This window comes from Rhinatrema bivittatum, chromosome 2, assembly GCF_901001135.1.
Source record: "Rhinatrema bivittatum chromosome 2, aRhiBiv1.1, whole genome shotgun sequence".
NCBI lineage: Eukaryota > Metazoa > Chordata > Amphibia > Gymnophiona > Rhinatrematidae > Rhinatrema > Rhinatrema bivittatum.
In genome coordinates this window covers 505,509,991-505,530,561 of record NC_042616.1, presented here as the reverse complement: position 1 = coordinate 505,530,561, position 20,571 = coordinate 505,509,991, and the positions used below count along the sequence as shown (strand labels likewise).

The 20,571-nt window shown below is 43.9% G+C and overlaps 1 protein-coding gene across 1 annotated transcript in view; it reads left to right on the top strand.

Moving 5' to 3' along the window:
- The window catches only part of RANBP9 (RAN binding protein 9), a 177,713-nt gene that overhangs the window by 74,434 nt on the left and 82,708 nt on the right, over positions 1 to 20,571 (top strand). The window contains 2 exon segments of the mRNA XM_029590684.1: positions 18,469 to 18,503; positions 18,505 to 18,637. Coding sequence (XP_029446544.1) covers positions 18,469 to 18,503; positions 18,505 to 18,637 — 168 coding nt within the window.

Below are 20,571 nucleotides of genomic sequence, written 5' to 3'. Positions count from 1 at the left end.
TCGGGTCGAAGAAGACTGAGCCATCGGCATAGTCTCTTTGTATAAAATTAAATGCTATGGCAGTAACATTAAATTTAATTAGGTTATAATCATTATTGCCCCATCACAGTTACCTCTTTCACAAGATCCTGCATCATATTGAGAGTTAGATCTAGTGTTCCCTCTCTTGTTAGTTCCAGGACTAGCTCCTCCATGAAGCAGTCATTTCTCTGAGGACAAGCAGAATGGGAGACATCGGATGGAGCCTGGCCCGGAACTTTTATGTTAGTGTCTATAAATTGAACTATGCCCTACTGGGCATGTATTGCATACCTGGCATGCCATGAAACCATGCATCTGCATGGGGGCTCCATCATTCTCATCTTTTCCACAGAACACCACTGGCCACAGATTTTCTTTAAGTCCAAAACTGACAGAAATCACTTCATTACCGGGCCCTGTGGACTCTTTCTCTCCTTTAATAGTCCTTAGGTTTTCAGTCAGTTTTTAAAATCTGTTTGTCATGCCCAGCCAGTGCACTGAGGGGCATCAAGCACTCACGGTCATTATGTTCTTCAATTTTAGCCTCATTACTTTATTTTCCAGGCTTGGAGAAGTATACCAGCGGCATCAAACTGTCCCTGGTGACAGGATCATGTCTATCACAGATCCCCATGATAGACATGCCCTGTACTTGGGGGCTTTACATGTCGTTCCAGGTTGTCAGTCATGTGACCATAATTCCTAAGGGATGCTAGTCCCAATTGGAGCTCATGGATAAACATTTTGTGCACCATAAGACCAGCTCATCAGAATCTGCATCAGGGGTATTATTAATGATGGACCTAGGTGCTTCACTGGACACTGGTGATAAATTGATATCAGGAGAGTATCAAATCCCCTTGATATCAAGCAATGGGAAAGACTGTGGAGATGGAACATAATCTGTCTCCTTCTACCTGAAGAAGATGATGGGTTCAGCCTCTTTGGTTCTGGCATTGGAGTTCTGATTCCAAGCATCGCGTGAAGGCCAAGAAGCATTGGTCTCTATCTATGTATGATACCAGGAGTGAGGACATTATGGCTGTGGCCATGAAACCCCCTGAAGCGTTCCCGTTAAAAGATTGAGATCCTTGATACAGTCCAGGGAACAGAGACCATCTCCAGGGGGCTCAGGTGTCTGCCATCAGTACATCTCCGGCTTACCAGGAAGACATAGTCTCACTGTCTGCCTCTCAACCGGTGTTGGCATTGGCAGCCTTTTAAGAAGGAGCTAGACAGGAAGATCCAGCAGGCTTTGACCAAAATGATATGGGAGTATTGGTGTCCCAGCATCGAGAGAATCTGTATTGATGCAAGCCAATGTCTGTCACGACCGGAGATCCTATAGCTGTCCAGCAGCTTTGTACCGGCATCAGTACCAATGTCTATTTCCAGAGGGGAATCAACATCGAAGGCTGCTGCATTGATGGTCATTTCCAGCCCACTGTGGGGAGAGGGAAGCTTCCGAGAGGCACAGGAGTTCCTCAGAGTTCAGGCCTCAACAGATAAGATCTCCCCTCTCTGGGGCCTTGTCAAAATGATGGATGCCCTTTAGTTCAAGGAGTCCCCTAAGGAGATTGCAGCAGTCCTAGTACACGAGCATCTTCAGGACATGCAAATGAGTATGTCTGAGAATTCTCTCTGTGGCTGCCATGAATTAGAAGGCACATGTTATATCTTATCCAAAAGGCTACTGGATTCGAATAAAGGCAGATACCGCACCATCCATTGAAGGTGATCAAGAGAACCAGGACCCATCTTGGTGCCCCTGGGGAAGAGCTCTGGAACCTTGGACATTCTTGGGAAGAAGGATGTTTAGGGAGCTGTGCCCATTGCCCTCATAACTTCTTACTAGCTCTTCATAGGCCAATATATGCAGAGCTTACTGAAGCAGATGTAAAAAGCAGAAGAGTAGCTGGTGGATGAAAGTTATGGAGTGTGGGAAAACACCTTTGATGTTTTCAAAATGGCTTCGAGAGTCTCTGCTGTCAGGATTGGTGCCCCCAGACTTGCCTGGCTGCAGGCCTCACACATCTGATTTGAGGTCCAGGAAAGACTCAGACATGCCTTACAATGGAAAGAATCTCTTTAAAAATAGTTAAGGAAATGGTAGCACAGATCAGGGAACATTTGTGTGACACTTCAGCATCTCACCAGAGCTATTCCAGAGTCTGGCGTCCAGACCCACCTTTCTAAGGAGGTACCTGAATATGGGGCTGAAGTGATATATCAAACTGAGGAGGCGTTATACTCTATCCCCTCAGACCCATGTACAGCAGCAAGACAGCAGAGAGCTCCAAAGCTGCAGCTATCACCGCAGTCAAAACCTGGAACAGGATTTTGACTAGATTGCAGAGAGCATAACTTGGATCCCAGTACTCATGCCAGAGGACCTTCCTGTTGGGGACAGGCTGAGGTTTTTACGTAAAGTGTTGGTCTAGTGTAACTTCAGGCGTGTGGGTCCTCTGTATCTCTGAGTCAAGTCTCAAGACCAACTTGGTAAGAATTCATTTCAGTGCAGTTGGCACCTAGCGCCGCCATGTGGAAGGTAGGTCCACCTCTGTATAGCCTTTGGTTGCCAATTCTCTTACAGCTTGCTTCACTTGAAGACTTTCCATCAGGCATCCAATGTGTCTTGGGATCCAGCTGATAAAAGCTCCTTTTGAGACGCTACGCTCCTGTGACTTGAAGTAGCTGACTTGGAAGGATGTATTTTTTTGTGGTAATGACTTTGGCTCGCAGTGTCATTGAGTTCCAGGTTCTAGTGACTTATCCAACTTATACCAAGTTTTTTCATGCTAGAGTGGTTCTCCCTAAGGTGGTGTCAGAATTCTATCTTAGGAAGTATTAAATGAACAGAGTAGAAAAATATCCAATATAAAAATTCTTCTCTAATAGCTGTATACTTTACTTTTTTCTTTTCTATCACAATTATGAAACATATGCACTAAAATATGTGCATAGAATGTCATTTTATGAAATAATCATAGGTCAAATTCAAACACAACCTATTTTCCAACTTTTTTTTTTTTTTTTATAAATTGCAGTTAAAATGTGCCAGTCAGTTATCCTTCCAACATAATTTCCTAGGCCACATGTCCACTAATGTGAAGAAGCACTGCATGGAGTAGATTGAAGCCCATAGAAAATTGACTCAGCATTTTGTTTTATTTGACAACAACAAACTTTGGATTGCCATTGCCAAGCACACTTTATTCAATTGGCTAGCAGATTGCCTCTCTTTCTGTTATGCCCAGACATGCCTGAATCTGGTGTGTCAAGTCAAGGTCCTAATGTCAGTGCCATGGCGGTATTGGTAGGCTAGCTAAGATTGGTCATCAAGGAGGGGATCTGCAAAATTGTGATATGTAGTTCTCTTCACATTCACATCATTCTATTGTTTAGGGATGCCCAATATGACAGTAGGTCTAGCCAGCTTATGTGAGGTGTAGAGCCAAACTCCATCCCTGCTAAGGTTGTTGGTTTTGTTCCAGGCTGGCACTATAATAGACAAACAAAGGAAAAAAGGCTGGTTGCAACCAAAAACAGTTGTGGTTGTGACACTTGGCACTGTTTTGGTTTTTCCCCTTTTTTTCATTTGGGGTAATCTGTAGCAAGAAATTCTCCACCTGTGAGGATTGTCATCCATCTTATCCTCAGAGAACACTCATTACAGATAAACAACTCTCTTTCTCTGAAGGCAGCAAGATGTTGGTCCCTCACTAAACCTATTTGGTTCTCCTTGGAATTGGTTTCTCCAAGTATAAGCTAAGAAATTAGACTGCCCAATTCCTAATAGTTCTTTAAGGTTCTCTTGCCTGCACCATCGTCTCATCCACACATTGCGACTCCAGAGCTCTATCTGCTTCTGGGTTCCTGCGCGTGGTATGGGGAGCATTTCTGGAAATGCTATCCTGGAAGTGTTGGATTTCAACTTTCTAACTGAAAGGAAGCTTCTCCCTAATGCTGTCTAAAATCCTATCCAGGTGACACATGAGGTTTGCCATCTTCATACCAGGCAGGCAAGTTACCAAGCAATCCTCATAACCACCAGCCTCCCAGTTATCTGTGTGCTTAATGGTTGAATCACCAACTTCAATGGCCACGCTAATTCATCCCTCCTGGGCACATGCCCCTGGGGAGACATCCTTGGTGTCAGAGTATACTGCATTACCTGGTGGGTAGTTCTAGCTATAGGATCACTTCCTGCCACACTAAGGTGATGATTTTCTTCCAAGTGACCTTGCTTCTCCAAGGTAGCATAGGGGCTGCCAGACTGGAGGTAGGGCTGTTATACTATGTCCCTGAAGGTCTCCTCCATATACATCTGTCTGCATCAGCTCCTCCAGGACTGTTCTAAGGTCCAGAGATCGGACTCATTCTCTAAGAGCCAGGAGCTTCTTGCAAATTTGATGCAAAAGATTGGAAGGCCCCAACCTCGCTGCTGGACTGCTGTCTGCATCTTAACATTGTTGAGTTGTTAATTAAGCATCTCTATTCCCTTAGCAATCTTAATCTAATGTAAAGTCCTTTAAATTTATTTGGTGTGTTATGTTACTTTCAGGCCTATCCTGTAAAGTACGGCCGCGTTTACCCTGCTCCTAAGCCGCTTTTTACTCACGTTCCGGCCGCGTTAGCCCTTCCTGCGATCCCGAATCCCCTTTAACCTACTCCTACCGTGTCCTAAATTCCCCAGGCAACCCCTTCCGCCCGCGGCATGTATATTGCATACAAACGAGCGAATTAGCTATTCCCTAGCATCCCGTAACCCGCGCCCCGACTGTCGCTAGTTTTCCCTGCCGTTTTGTCGCGCGTTTAACCTGCAAACTTACCGCCTACCCTGACCCAGGCGGTAGAGGCAGGGGTAAGGGTAGGTGGCAAGCTTTCCCCCAGCCCCCGCTCACCTGCCCCGGCCGCGATCATGGGTGCCGGTCTCCGTGGCAGCCCCAGTCCTCTCCCCTGCTCCCGAAGCCAAAAAAAAAAGCGAAAAAAAACGTTGCAGCCCCCCTCCGATGTCCGGAGGGGGGATAGGGAAATACCTACAGTACCTGACTGTAAACCGGTGTGATATCTCGATTGAGATCGAATGTCGGTACATAAAAATAATAAATAAATAAATAAATAATATCAATTTTGGGAATATTAAAAAATTAGAGATTTTTTGGGGAAAGTGGTTTGTTGTATACAGGTGGGGGTGTTATTGCCTTTCAATGTCAAAGTGTTTCTTTTCAATGACTTGCATGGAATTACTTGTCTGGGATAACTTATGGGTGTGCAAAGTTCTTTTATTGGCAAAATGATGTGTTTTGCAATGTTGGATTGCTGAGGAGTCAAATTCACCAGATGTGCGTTTATGAAAAATACAGAGAAAGTGGATGTATCGCGGGGAAGGAAAAAAAAATATCCTAGGGTACCCTCAATATTTACATTTGTTCATCTTAGAAATTTTCATAATGCCAGCTGTTGAGGAAAATAGTGCATTAAAAATTTATATTGTATTTCGTGCAAACCCATGCTGCTAGTGATAGCTCGTATGCATTTAAAAGCCTGTGCCAATTCTCGCTCCCAAGAGGCCAATACTTTGACATAACTATGAGATTTTAACTTCCCTGTTAAGGTACATTTATAGAGAAGAAATAGTATCAAGCAGGGTCAGTAAAATGAAACAAATCAAATAATATTCTGTTTTGTAGTTGCTGATCATCTCATTATAATTGAATATAGTGCCTAGCCTGCAAGTACACATTAAAATGTTTAAAGTGTTGTTGACAGGCCCCTGACTCAGGTGGAGGAATGGACAGAGATCTAGTCAAAAGATGACAAGGAAAGTGCAGACTTTATCTTGCCAGATGCCCATAGATCACAGCATCCTGTATGTGGAATAAGATGTATAGGGATCTTGGATGTCTTCCAAGGGCTCTTCTTAGACAAATGGTAATGCAACTGTCAAGGAAAGGGCGATACTGGACCTTGTACTTACAAATGGAGAAATTGAGTTTAACATCTGTGTAGATGTCCACCTGAGTACCAGTGATTAGCAGACTTTTTCTGATAAAAGCCAAGGTGTAGAGAAGTCACATATAACTTAAAATGCTGAATTTAAAAAATATCAACAATAGACAGCTGTAATGACTTTTTTTTATCTTTGTGTTCTGTAGTTGTGTCGTCGTTCCCCCCCCCCCCCCCCCCCAAACTCTGGGGCAGATGAAGTTTTTCATGTTTGTTTAGGATCCCTGGGTAACATCAGGCAGTTTGGGCTACAGTTTCACATTTGCTAGCAACATTCAACTAAATGCCTGTGTAGAAATGAATGCTAGGGCAAAGACTGAAAATATTAATTCCTATATAGTTGAGGTTGGAGATAGGTAACTGCTAACAAGTTACAATTAATCTGAGCAAGCAGAGGTTTTAGCTTGAAGACTTAGGAAGCCAGGAGTTGGTTGTAAATTAAATTACTTTATCTCTGAAATTGGATGTTTGTAACCTGGGAGTTTAAGGTTGAAAGCAGAATAACTCCAAGATAGCAAAAGTAAGTTGAAAGCTTTGCTTTACTTTTACATAAACAAGTTAGAAAGATGAAAACAGTGGCTATGCTGATTCATATCTTCAACACATCTCAAATACCAATACCTTATATGTGGGTTTGGTGCAGAGGCAGTTGAGGTGTGGCTTTTTTGTCAGGTGCTAAATTCATAGAGGTAGATCTTAAAGTACGCACAACCGGCGCAAACAAAAGTACGCCGGATTTTATAAGATACGCGCGTATCTTATAAAATCCGGGGTCGGCGCACACAAGGCTATGCAAAATTGGCAGCCTGCGCGCGCCGAGCCGCGCAGCCTGCCTCTGTTCCTTCCACATCCCCCCCCCTACCTTTGTTGTGCAAGTTACGCTTGCTTGAGGCAGGCATAACTTGCGTGTGCCGCCTCGGCATCTCCCGGCACAGGCCGCAGTGCTGGGGGACTCAGGACCGCCCTCCCGGCCCGCCCCCGAACAGTCACCACGCCCCCTTCCGCCCCTTTTACGAAGCCCCAGGACTTACGCACGCCGGCGGCCTATGCAAAATAGGGCACTCGCGCGCCGGTGCGCCTGTGCGTGTAAATTTGGCAGGATTTACGCACGCAGGGCATTTAAATCTACCCCATAGTGTTCTGGCTCAGTAAGAAACCCCGGGTTTCCCTCTTCCAGTCAGCTAACTTTCCTTCCCAATCAGTCTTCAGGCAAAGATCTTTTAAGTTTGAAATTATTTATTGTACAGATAATTTTCCATTACTTACAATTGTCGCATTCCAAACGCATATGCTTCGAGCAGAGATCTTTGTAGCTGGAAATAGGCAGGAGAAGGGAGATGAAGTTTCTTGGGATTCAGGGTGAGAAGATAAAAGGGTTCTGAAGCTGATTTAATCTTTAGAATTAAAACAATAAGGAGGAATGTAAAAAGGCTAACTGTATCACAGAGGTTTCAGGCACCTCTAGTTTTGAGGCAGCATGGTTGAGACTGACTAATAGTCTTGAAGAGTGATTACAGGAAACATCCCCACAAGCTGGGGCTAGAGGGAGAGATCCAATGGTAGCGAACCTAGGATCCATGTGACACAGGGGGGAACAAGAAGGGCAGTCTCTTGAGCCAATAAGGCACTTAAGAAGACTCAAGCTAGATTGAGAGGGCATACAGACCCCTCCCAAGTGAGAGAAAGTAAAGGATGAAGGGAACTTCTCTTAAGGGCAAGCTCTCTTAAAGGCAAGGCTCACAGGTTTTTATCATGGGTTACAAAAGGGTGTTTCCACTAAGTACAGTATATACAGACACAAACATGTACCAACTGCTGGGGACAGAACACTCCCCGTCTGGTATCACAAAATACCACTATATCGGTTCTTATATCATTATGCAACATTGCAAAGTCTATTGTAACTGGATCTTTCGACGTTCAAGGGAGTTCCCGATCATCTCGGTTGTCCATTCGATAGGCGATGTCTTCTTCATAGGATTTCACCAAGCTGAAACGAAAGACAGACAACACAACGAGAGAGTCTTTGGTGTGGACAACAGTCTATGAAGTTCAAGTTTCTTCATGCGGCATGAGGAGTACCACCTCATTGATGGGCCTGTAGAAGATCTTGGATCGCCACTTGCTTCGATACTGGAGAGTCGGCAAGTACTCTTTCTTCTGACGGATCCAAAGGGAGTTGGCAAGCTGTTGGACTTGTTTCCATTGATGCTTGTGGAGCTCCCCGCCGTCAAGTTTCCGCTTGGCACAGGAATGTTCATAGTCTTTTGCGTTAAAAGCATGATGGATGTAATATTAGACTCTTTACAGGTTTCTATGAAGTCGGTTCAACAGTCGGAGCGGGTCTGGGGGGCTGAACCCCAGAGTTGAGCGTATCCATGGAACCTTCTTGTCTGGTTGTAGATATAGCTCAGTACTACTTTGCTGTCCATGTGAAGATGGACGGCATAAATTCGAATGTTCGTTTTGGCTGTCGTTAACTCCACTCTTTCCACTGCTAGCGCCACTCCACACAATTCTAGACATGGTATGGAGTGGTTAGGCTGTGGTGCTAGCTTGGCCTTGCTGAAGTCCTCGCGCACTGTTCCTTCTGCGTCTGTCACTCTCAAAAAGGCTACCACAGCTATGTCCTTCACAGATGTGTCCGAGAAGATTCAAATCTCTTTGCAGCTGGCTGTTTTTAGTGGTACTGGAACATGGGCACGTGGTATGTGGAGCTGTTCAAGCACTTTTAGGGGGCTCTTCCTCTTTTCCCATTCCGGCTTCCTTGCTTGAGGTAGTGGGGTGTCCCACCCGGTAGCACTTGACGAAAGCTCTCTTAACAAGGCTCTTCCTTGTATTGTGGCTGGAGTCACAAACCCCAGTGGATCAGACAGGCTGTTGACTGTGGACGGGACGCCTCGGTGAGTGTGCGATTTATTTTGGGTCGAGACTTGGGACGTGAAGACGTTTCTCTTTGGATACCAATTCAACTCGAGGCTTCGTTGGAGGGAAGGTGTGTCCACTCTCAGGTCCGAGTTCTCTGAGTCTTTAGCATGATCCTCTGAAGAAGTTGCCTTCATTACTTCAGGACTATCGGAGGCTATTTTGTGGAGCCTTAGACTGGCGCTTGCCAGTATTGCTTCCTCTGCAGTGGGTAAGGACCTTAGCACGTCATCTACGTAGAAGTCCTTTTCCACGAGGCATCTGGCATCTGCGTTGTACTCTATATCTCCTTTTTGGGCTATCCTTCTGAGCCCGGGCGTGGCCACTGCAGGCGATGGATTATTATTCTCCGCCAAAAGGGTAGTTTTGTCATCATCCTTGGCAACTTGAAGCACTGGGTCCTCTAGATGTTCCACTGCATCTAATGGGGGGGGCGATCTGATTGGTAGCTGAATTGAGTTTTGGTTCTTCGCAGCTTAGGATCTCCTTGGTGCTTAGGTGATTAGGACATGGATCAAATAGGGTAGGATTTCCATCCTCTGAGACATTCGTGGCGTATGCCTGACTGCTTGGTCTCCCTGTTCGATTCAAGCAGACTTCGCCGATTATCACCCGTCCCAAGGCAAGTCGGTAAGCGTAGGGACCGGCTGTTGGGCCGTCACACATCTCCAAGACCTTGGTCAGTGCTGGTGCGTCTCTGCCCAATAGCAGCAGGATTTCTGCTTCCGGGTTTAGTGGTGGGAGCTGGTGCATTATGGACTTTAGATGAGAATGGTACCGAGTCAGGCATCTGGTTGCACTTAATGAGCGTGGGCAAGTTTGACTTGTTGCTGCAATCTATCACTTCTATCACATATCCGCCTGCTCTCCTCCCTGTCACAGGGGTGACCCCTGAGCAGGTTTTGAGGTTGTACGGAGAGTAGTGATGACGGATGCCAAACAAGTCGAAGAATTCTGGCCTTGCCAGGGATCTGTTGCTCTGCTCATCTATGATGACATACATTTTGATTGCCTTCTCAGGTAGCTCTTCAGGATACACTCCGGCCAAGCATATATTTATGCAGGATCTTCCGTTGCTATTTCTCCCATACACTTGTGTGTAATTTGGGATCACTCCAGGTTCTGGCGTTTGCTCGTCCTTTTCCTCCCTGCCGTGGTCTGGGGTATAAGGTTCCCGAAGGGTGAAATCTTGTTCCATCAGGGTGCAGGGCGCTATCGTGTTGGTCACTCCCACACTCTGAACACTTAATGGCTATTTCACAATCTTTAGCCATATGGTGGGATGAAGAACAGCACCGGTAGAAAATTCTGTACTTTTCCAACAGTTCTTTGCACTCCTTCAAAGGTTTCCCTTTGAATCCTCTGCACTTTCTGAGTGGGTGAGGTTTTTTTGTGTATTGGGCACTGCTGATCTGGATCTTCTGCCCTACCCGTATTGGGAAGTTGATCTGGTGTAGATGCTGCAGGCGACACTTCTGTTTTGTGTACGGAAATGGGCTTCCTGCTGCCACCATGCTCCTTGGTTGGCCTTTCGCCCATTCGGTGGCTGATTCTGTGTATCTCATGTATGCCGTATGAGAAGCTAGGATTGTTCCTGCGCCTTGCTAAGTCTCATATGAACTTTGTGAAGACATGGAAAGGTGGGTACTCTGTCTTCTTTGTACTGTGCACCATGAGATGACCATTTATGTTGTATAATCACTTGGCAGTTTGTTTATGATGGCGTTCGTGCTTCGTGATGTGTCCAAAAGGTTGAGACCCGGATAAATTAGTTTAGCTTTCGCTGTCTCTACCTCTTGGAGGAGATCTTCCAGTTCTTGTAATTTTCAGTTATCCTTTCTGGATATTTCTGGAAAGTTTTCCATTTCCTCGAACCACACATTCTCTATGGCGACTGGGTCCCCATAATATCACTCAAGTCTCTCCCACTCCTCTTTTAGCGCTGTAGGAGGATCCTCTGGGTGGATGTTTTTTAATCTTCTCACGTGTTCGACCGATTCACGTCCCAACCATTTCATCATCAAGTTCATCTCTTCCTGCGGGGTCAATCTCATATCCTTCACAGCATCTTTAAAGTCAGATTTCCATGCCCTGTAGCTCTTAGGGCGGTCGTTGAACTCGTAGAGCCCTGCGGTTATGAATTTCCGGGGAGTCATGTACCTTGCTAAGTCTTCTCTTTCTGAAGACTCGTCCTGAAAGGTAGTAGGCCTCAATGGGTGGATGACTTGTGGTCGTCCATGCACGTCACGCTGTGGTTGGTCAACTGTCTACTGTTTAGGCTCGGGGTGTTCAGCTGGGGCCCTTCCTGAGTGTGGCTGCCCAGTTTTTTCTCATTCCCGATGTTCACGGGACGTTGGGATCCATGATTGCACGGAAATGTTTAACTTGGGGTGTGTGCTTGGCTCGTGAGTTGGCTGCCGTGCATCCGTGTGACTTAGAGCCAGTGGATTGCTGCCATGGGGTTTGGTACTCGTGGCGTTTTGCATTTCAGGTCTGATTTCTTGGTTCGAGGCCGCCATTCGTGGAGGGAAGCGTGCCCCCTCCTGATGCGAGGGTTGCTCTGGGGGAGATGGCGTTTTGGCGCCGGTGTGAGTTAGAAGGTGAGCTGTGACATACTCAAGTGTCCGTTGGGCCGGGTCCTGTTGGGCCATGGAGCTGAGTAGGTCCTCCCCACCATCCTGACCTAGGACTGCATCTAATACCTTGGCTTCGGCTTCAAGGGCCGCTGCTTCTCCTTTCTGCCGCAACAAGTCCAGGGTGATATTTAGTTCAGCCTTTCTGCGTGCCTCGGTGGCAGCTGTAGCAGTAGCTGTGGTAGCCGTGGTCTTCTGTTGTTCTATTCTGAGCCCTTCTTTTTCAAGGGCTGCTGCTTGTTCGGCATACTGTAAGCGTGCTATGGCTGCGTGAGAGTCTGCTTTTTTTTGGGAGGGCGACTGAGCTGAGCTGAGAATGGTTCGAACGCCTTGACCCATGTGACTTTGCAGACCTTGATGTACACTTAGAGGCGCGAGAGTGCTGAGAGCCTGTCTCGCTCACTGGGTAACCTACTTCCGCCCAGTTAATGGTATCCATTACTATTCCCTGGCGTACTTGGTATAAATTCTGTTGGCGGCCTCTTTCTTCGAGGCTTTCTGTGGTGTTGGTTCGTGTTAAGAACTCGACATACTCCTCTGTAATGAGCTGGTAGGTTTTGAAATGAAACCTCAGCTGCTCAACATGATACTTGAGGTTGGTGGGTCTTTCTGAGAGCTTTTCTCTTTTTTTGTTTAATCTTATGCCACTCCCTTTCTATACTATTTTCACGCCTCTGTTTGCTTTTCTCATACATCTCCACACCTTTCTCTGTTAGCATGCGCACTCTTTTTGAGTCACTGCCTTCATTTCTCCCTTCGATGTTCTCCCTTCCTTGCTCTGAGTTATTTTCTGGCTCCATGGTTTCAGCTAGCTGGATTGAGGTGTTTTGCTTTGAAGCTGCTTTGGCCATGTGGGTAGCAAACACTTTTTATTTCAGCTACTGAGTTAAAGGGGATAAGCGTTGAATGGTTTCAGAAATGGGACCAGGCTAATTAGCACTTTGTTGCCTCGGGCTCTCTGTTCCCTGGCCTTGGTGTGGGCGGGAATCTGGTATCTATGACAACTGATTACTTTCAGCTTCCTGCTTGCTGAAGCGTAGTGGAGAGGGGAGGACATCTGCCTTTTGGTGGCAAGGTGTGTAGCAAAGGGATGGGGAGGAGCAGAGCAGTTTTCACTCTGTCCTTTCAATCTCCCAAGTGGTGTGTGCTCAGTTGAATTCAGTTTTTTTTATTTTTTTATTTTTTATTCAGTTCGATTCCACACTCACCAGCGTTTTGCTTCAGAACCCTTTAATTCTTAATGAAATCTTCACAATTATTCAGTTCTTTATTGTTAGGTTTTTTGCTGCTCGGTCAGTAAAGTCTGCAGTGCTCCGGTTACTGTGACAACTGATTGCTCTCTGCCTGTAGCAGTGGTAGAGGGAAATTTGAATAGGCTTAAGTACTGTCGTTAAGCCTTTTGTCCCAGCCTGGACCTTTTCCCGCCACGAGCTCAAGTTACACAAAGCCAAATGCTTCTTTACTGCTCCTAGTATTCTTTGCTTACAGTATAGGCTGACTTTTAAATCAGCTTTCACTTCTTAAATGCCTTGCAGACTCAAAGTTAGTTCCGAAGTGTAAATCTTTACAATCTAGGGTTTGATATATGGGAAGCCTAACATGAAGACTTTGGTTCACTCAGCTTATCCAGAATCCTTTGCTGTCTCGGCTTAGCTGAAACTTCTGGCATACAAGTAACTCAGCCTGACCTGAGCTTGACTGGCTTCTGGGAGACATCTGGAATGAATTCAGACCTATTCAGATATGATGGAAGGTCATGAGGTCACAACAAACACATGGACCAAGCCATGTTCTCACAGACTACTGTCTCGACTTGAGGGGCCCAGTGTAACTGGATATCCCCAATAGCTTAGGAGTCTGATCAAAGGACTGGAACAAGTGACCGAACAAAGGCCTAATCATCAGACACGTGGCCTACTGAAATCAGACATGTGGGTATCTGCTAGGCCTAATTGGATCTCAATATGGGAGGTGGGACCAGGGTATCTTAGACATAGGTTGTCTGATTTGGAGACAGGACACATGGTACCTGATATTCTATGCATTCCTATTAGGGATCATTGTATGTTTTACCTATAAAAAGTCAGCACTCGCTGACAAACGCTGAGACACGCAGGGAGAGCCTTAAAAAAACAAAAAGCTCCCACTCTGTGTCTCCCAGAGGTCTCATATGATTGGCTTTTAATATTAAATAATAAACTTAAATCTGTGTGTATTAAAGTTGGACCTCTGTGTGTTTTTGGAGCAGCACATTGAAGCTGAGTTTTACTATAACAGATTTTTTATGCAAGGCAGTCTTTAATGATTTCCATTCAATGCAAGCCTTTCTGTAGCACTGCTGTATTGAAAACCCTGTTTCCTTGTACTGCATACAGTTCTTTTAAAATGCTTGCTTTTCTCCTTTCAAACCACTGGCTGGTTTTCTTGCAACTTTGTTTGATATAACCTTTTTACTTGCTATTATTTAATTAACTTTTTTACTGTTCTGGCTCAGTAAGAAACCCCGGGTTTCCTTCTTCCAGTCAGCTAACTTTCCTTCCCAGTCAGTCTTCAGGCAAAGATCTTTTAAGTTTGAAATTATTTATTGTACAGATAATTTTCCATTACTTTCAATTGTCGCATTCTAAACACTTATGCCTCGGGCAGAGATCTTTGTAGCAGGAGATAGGTAGGAGAAGGGAGATGGAGTTTCTTGGGATTCAGGGTGAGAAGACAAAAGGGTTCTGAAGCTGATTTAATCTTTAGAATTAAAACAACAAGAAGGAATGTAAAAAGGCTAATTGTATCACAGAGGTTGCAGGCACCTCTAGCTTTGAGGCAGCATGGTTGAGACTGACTAACAATCTTGGAGAGTGATTACAGGAAATGTCCCCACAAGCTGGGGCTAGAGGGCGAGATCCAGTGGTAGCGAGCCTAGAATTCGTGTGACACAGGGGGGAACATGAAGGGTAGTCCCTTGAGCCAAAAAGGCACTTAAGAAGACTCAAGCTAGATTGAGAGGGCATACAGACCCCTCCCAAGTGAGAGAAAGCAAAAGATGAAGGGAACTTCTCTTAAGGGCAAGCTCCCTTAAAGGCAAGGCTCACAGGTTTTTATCATGGGTTACAAAACTGTGTTTCCACTAAGTACAGTATATACAGACACAAACATGTACCCACTGCTGGGGACAGAACGCATAGGCATTCAATTCTGGGTGTAGGTCAGAGGTCTTGGGATTTGTTTAGACTGGGTCCACTTTGAGTTGATGATTAATCCAGGCTAAATATATTTGGGTGCTAGATAGCTAACCATAGCTATATGTTTAGGGCTGCTGGTCAATGTTTTTGAGATGTTTTAAGGTTTTAATTATGTTACAATTGTTTAATTATTGTACTGATTTATTGTTACATTGAGGGTAATGGCTTAATATGTCAGATGATGATCTCTACCTGGAGTACTCTGGTAAATAGGTGGGATATAAAGTTTTAAACAAAATTGGGACATACCTTAAGGAGGTACTAGCAGGGTGTGAGGATGAAACTGAAGTGGGTGAATGGTGAGCTGTACTAAAATGAGCTATTAAAAGCATAAAATCTTTAAGAAAATACAAGTAAGAGGGAAAAGATCGATTATGGTTTTCAAAAGAGCTGAAAAAGTAAGGGCAAAAAATAGCTTTCAAAATGTAGAGAGGCTCTCAGAAAATGAGCACAGGAAAGGATATCAGGTATAGCTAAAACAGTTGGTGAAAAGAGTCTGGATGGCAAAAACCCAAGTGGACGAAAAGATGACTTGGGAAAAAGTTGTCACTTCACTTAAGTCCATCAATGAAAGTAGAAAGTGCAGTGGTAGGTGTTGTAAGACTGAGAGGAGAAAAGAAATGTGTGGATGGGGACAAGGAAAAAGCAGAAATGCTAAACAGTTACATCTCTTCAGCATTCATTGAAGCAGGGATTGGAGCTGACGTGTCAGTTGTTGGCAAACATACATACGGTAGTGGCATACCATCTTCGATTTTATAAATTGTCTTCCCCATAGCTCGAGGAGTACAAATTTAAAACATAAAATAGCCAAGAAATTTCATAACAAACAGGGGCCATACTTTAAACAAAGCATACAAACCATACCATAAGTAAATAATACTCGAGCAAATTAAATACTGATATCAGTAAAGCATAATACAGTTTTAATAAGCATTACCATTAAAAATTGATCCATGGAAATTACCCTTCAAATAAACAAATAGGGTTGATTTCTTTAGATTACTCTCTAAATAATTAGATGCTACCATAAAAATGTTAAACACTAAGAAAAGAAGCTGATACAATGTTAGCTTGGAGGGCAAACAATTTAATTTTGTATTGTGAACTAGTGTATGAGGAAAAAGCACTCAGACTGTTTCCAGCTTAAGGTCTTTCACGGAGGGGGAGTGATAAGTAGCGCTCCCTTGAGGAATGCAAATTTCTCACAGGTGGAGTACAGCTTTAAATCATCGCTGAGCTATGTTTGACTTGTATTCAACAGCCTATTGACCAATGACAGGCTTGTAAATTAGAATGCTACTATTAACCATTGCAGAGACATGGTCTTATGCTGCTGAATTCTGAATTTTTTTTTACAAAATTGTACTGTTCTTTCTTTTTTGGGTAACCCTACAGCAACCAGTTAAATTAGTCTAACCTATTTGTAACACAGAAGTGGGAATAAGCAAGACCAATTCCTTTTTTTTTCTAAAAATAGTTTTAGTTGTCTCTAGCAGTATAAATGGAAGAAGCAGGATTTGGTGATCATGGTAGTGGTTTCATTGTTAGACCAGTGTCCACCGCAACCCTTAAAATTTGAACCTGATGCTTGGTGTTTCAGCTGTATGCTATCCAGGGTTAATATGGAAAATGGAGCTATTGAAGGCCTTCTCACTCAGAGGATATCTGTTTTAGATGCGATAGATGTGGCACTATTTGTGAAAAGAGAATTTGTATGAAACTAGAAAAATGGTGTACACAACCCAGACTGGACATGTCCTAGGATAGGGCTTCCCAAACTGTGGGTTGGACTCCAAATGGGAGTCACAAAACCTTCAGCTGGGATCACATGGGCCTCAAATGGCAGCAGTTTTAGACACCAGCAGCAGCATTACTGGTTGAAGTCTGTGTGGGGCCTTTGAGCCCACCACACACTCACAGACCCTGTAGTGGCATGAGGTTTTTTTTCTGTGATAAGAAGAAGCCCTGCATGAGGAGGGATTGGAACCGTTGCAGAGCCTGTTAGCTTGCACTGACTCAGAGGTTTCACGCTGACTTTCATTACTAATGCCGTTGCTGCTGCTGCTGCTTGCAGATCACCGTCAAGCTTGGGACCAGCCATGAGGGTGAAGGGTAGACCGAGTGTGCGTGGGCCAGGTGGAGATTGCCATTGCTTCTCTTTTCCTCATCCTCCACTGAACCTAGCCATGAGAAAAATGTTACCTCTGTCATCAGTCTGCCCTCCCTTCCCACCAGTTGACATCCACCTTTGGCCCAGGGCCCAAAGGAAAATTTTGCCGCTGACTCTGGCCAGGGGGGATGTTTAGTGGAGGGGCTGTTTGAATGGAGAAGCCAGAGGTATTTGAGGGTTGGATGCTGTGGAGGGTGAGGGGGGAATGACAGAAGATCAGCTGATGGATGTAAGAGGAGGCTGGGGGAAATGAGCGAAAGGGAGGACTAGGAGGTGAGAGGATGAGTGAGAAGGGAATGGGGGTTGGACTGGGGAGGTGAGAGGAGCAGAGTTGGGGAGGAGGTCGTCTAGAGGAGGACTTCTGGTGAGGTTTGGAGGTTGAGAGAAGGGGATCAGCTAGAGGCAGAGAGAATGAGGAGGGAGTGATCATTGAAGGGGGACTGCATGCTTGCAAATTTTTGTTTTTGGTCATCCTCGGGGATAATGTTAATTTTCAAGTACTAAATGGAGTCAACATTGGCTAAAAGTTTGGTAAAGCCGTGTCCGAAAATATTAAATGAGGTCAGGTTCTGCCAGGTCTGTTAAAAGACCTATTCTTAATAGATCTTTGAAGACAGGAGTGGTTCTACATGACTAAAGGGGAGGATGTTATCCCACTTTTAAAAGGCAGTAATAAGGTTGGAAATTTCAGGCTAGTTTGTTTTGACTGGGATAATGGGAAAATTAATTGAAACTCTTCTGAAGGAAAGATAGTGGAGCATCTTGAATCTGCTGGGTGGTTGTATCCAAGCAGCATGGTTTTTTCATAGGGAGACAATGTAGACAAATCTGATTAATTTCTTTGATTGGATGACCAGAGAGTTAGATTGGAGACAGGCACTACATGTGGTGTGGTTAGATTTCAGCAAAGCTTTTGATAGTTTGCCATATAGGCATCCCCAAGTCTCAAGTCATAGGACTTCTGGTGCAGACACTGTTTCATTTTGGTAGCCCTTCTCTGTTCTGTCTATACCCTTCCAGAGATAGTCACTGATCCCTATGCAAGAGCTTCCCAAGTTTGTCCTAATGACCCCCTTAGCCACTTGTGCTTTCAGTCCATATCGAATTTGCATACTTATCTCATGCAATGTGTGCTCGCTTATACATATTCCTTGTGGACAGCCTGAAACCTGACTGACTGTCAGGTCACACAGACAGGTTAGGGAAGCCCTGCCCTTTCCTTTCTAAATTTTTAAACTTGGCCAATTTTGGTTAAGGTTTTTAGATTGTCCAATTTTGTTAAAAGTATACTTTCAGAGATTTTCACAGCAAAGTGTCTGCCCCGCTTCCTTTATGATAGCTGGAACGTACACTAGTGATGAGAGTGCACCCTACCTCTCATTCTTTGTCTTTGCTGGAAAAAAAATGCTGTTAAACCTTATGCTAATGTATTTCTTTTTTATTTATTTTTTTTTTTGTTTGTACTTTTTAGGTTGGGACAAGCATTCGTATGGTTACCATGGAGAGTGATGGGCACTCGTTTTGTTCCTCGGGGACAGGACAACCTTATGGCCCAACCTTTACAACTGGCGACGTCATTGGCTGCTGTGTAAATCTCATCAACAATACCTGCTTCTATACCAAGAATGGGCATAGTTTAGGTACGGAGTGAGGGGAACAATGTAAGGTAGCTCTTTTGCTTTTGATTCTGGTATTATAACAAAAAAGATTTCATGCATACCTGATGGCATTAAGGTTTAGATTTTCTTTTTTTTTTTTTTTTTTTTTTTAATAAAAGGTTGGCTTTTTGTATGGTAATTCAAAACGAGAAGAGAGAAAACTGAGTGACTATTGAAAAGATAGAAAACAACCCTCAGTGACACATGCTCAAACCGCACTGGTAATTGCTCACATAGGAGGAAAAACTTCAGATGCCGGATCTCCGCAATTAATTGCTTGTGATTAGGTGACTAAGGCACCATCATTAGTTTAAAAAACATCCCAAATGATTTTTTTCTAATATTATTTTCCAATGATTTAAACCCAATAACTTTTTATGAAAACTGAGTCCATATATCCTTCTTAAACAGTTGCGTGTGTGTTTTTGTTTGAAATCTTTAAATTCAAAATTTTACAGTCGTATTAATTTAAAAAATGATGCAATCTTGCTTGAAGAGTCGAAATTTTGAAAACTAATCTACCTTGGTGGTTAAATCCTTGATAGTTGAAATTAACGGTGACACTGCAAACTACAAGTTGAAGAGAACTTCAATGCAAAACTTATCACCAACCATTTGCACTGCCAAACCCAAGTATTGCAATCTTATTGAATTCAAAAAGATACTTGAAAAAATCAAAGTTAGAAATCTTATTTATTTAACATTTTTCTATACCGAACTTCATGACAAGCTTCATATCAGGCCGGTTTACATCAAACTTAGGGATTAACTGAACATAACCATATAACAGGAAGGCCCGAAGCGCAGATACAATAACAGGTGTCACGAACTTGGGGCTAGAGTAGCCAGGAAGTAAAGGACAGAGATAAATGGAGAATGAGAACGTATGAATATACAGTGGCTAGGTCGGTCATTTAGTCTATTGGGCTAAATGAAAGAACTGTTGCAATGTTAGGCTTAAGGGAAGGCTTGGATGAAAAGCCAAGTCTTGAGTTTTTTTCAGAATGTAATCAGGCAGGGTTCCAGTCTTAGTTCAGTCGGCAGGTTGTTCCAGATGGTGGGGCCAGCTGTGGAGAATGCCCGTTCTTTCGTGGAGGTTAGACGAGAGGATTTAGTTGGGGGGACATGAAGGGTTCCTTTGTGTGCCGCTCTGATGGGTCTTGCTGATGTGTATAATTTGAGTGGGAACTGAAGGTCTAGAGGTAGTTGGTTGTGTATGGATTTGTGGATAATGGTGAGTGCTTTGTGCAAAATTCTGTATTTAATAGGTAGCCAGTGTAGGTTTCTAAGTATAGGAGTGATATGAGTTCTCCGGTTTGTGTTGGTTAATATCCTGGCTGCTGAGTTCTGGAGCATCTGTAGTGGTTTTGTGGCAGAGATCGGGAGTCCTAAGAGGAGAGTGTTACAGTAGTCCGTTTTGGAGAATATTGTTGACTGAAGGACAGTTCTGAAGTCCTGGAGATGGAGGAGGGGTTTGAGTCTTTTCATAACTTGGAGCTTGAAGAAACAATCCTATGTAATATTGTTGATTGATTTTTTTAGGTTCAAATGGTAACTTTTTTTAGGTTCAAATGGTAAATGAAATCTTAACTTGGTCTCCTTGATTGTTGAAATTCCGATGCTGACAGCATTTCACCTGCAGTGGAAATGGTTGGTGCTAAATGTTGCATGAAGTTCTCATCAACTTGTAGTTTGCAGTGTCACTGTGAATTTCAACTATCAAGGATTTAACCACCAAGGTAGAATGAGTTTTTTTCAAATTTCGACTCTTCAAGCAAGATTATTACATCATTTTTATAAATTAATGACTGTAAAATTTTTAAATTTAAGATTTCAACAAGAAAACGCACACAACTGTTTAAGGAAGACATATGGACACAGTTTTTCATAAAAAGTTATTGGGTTTAAAATCATTG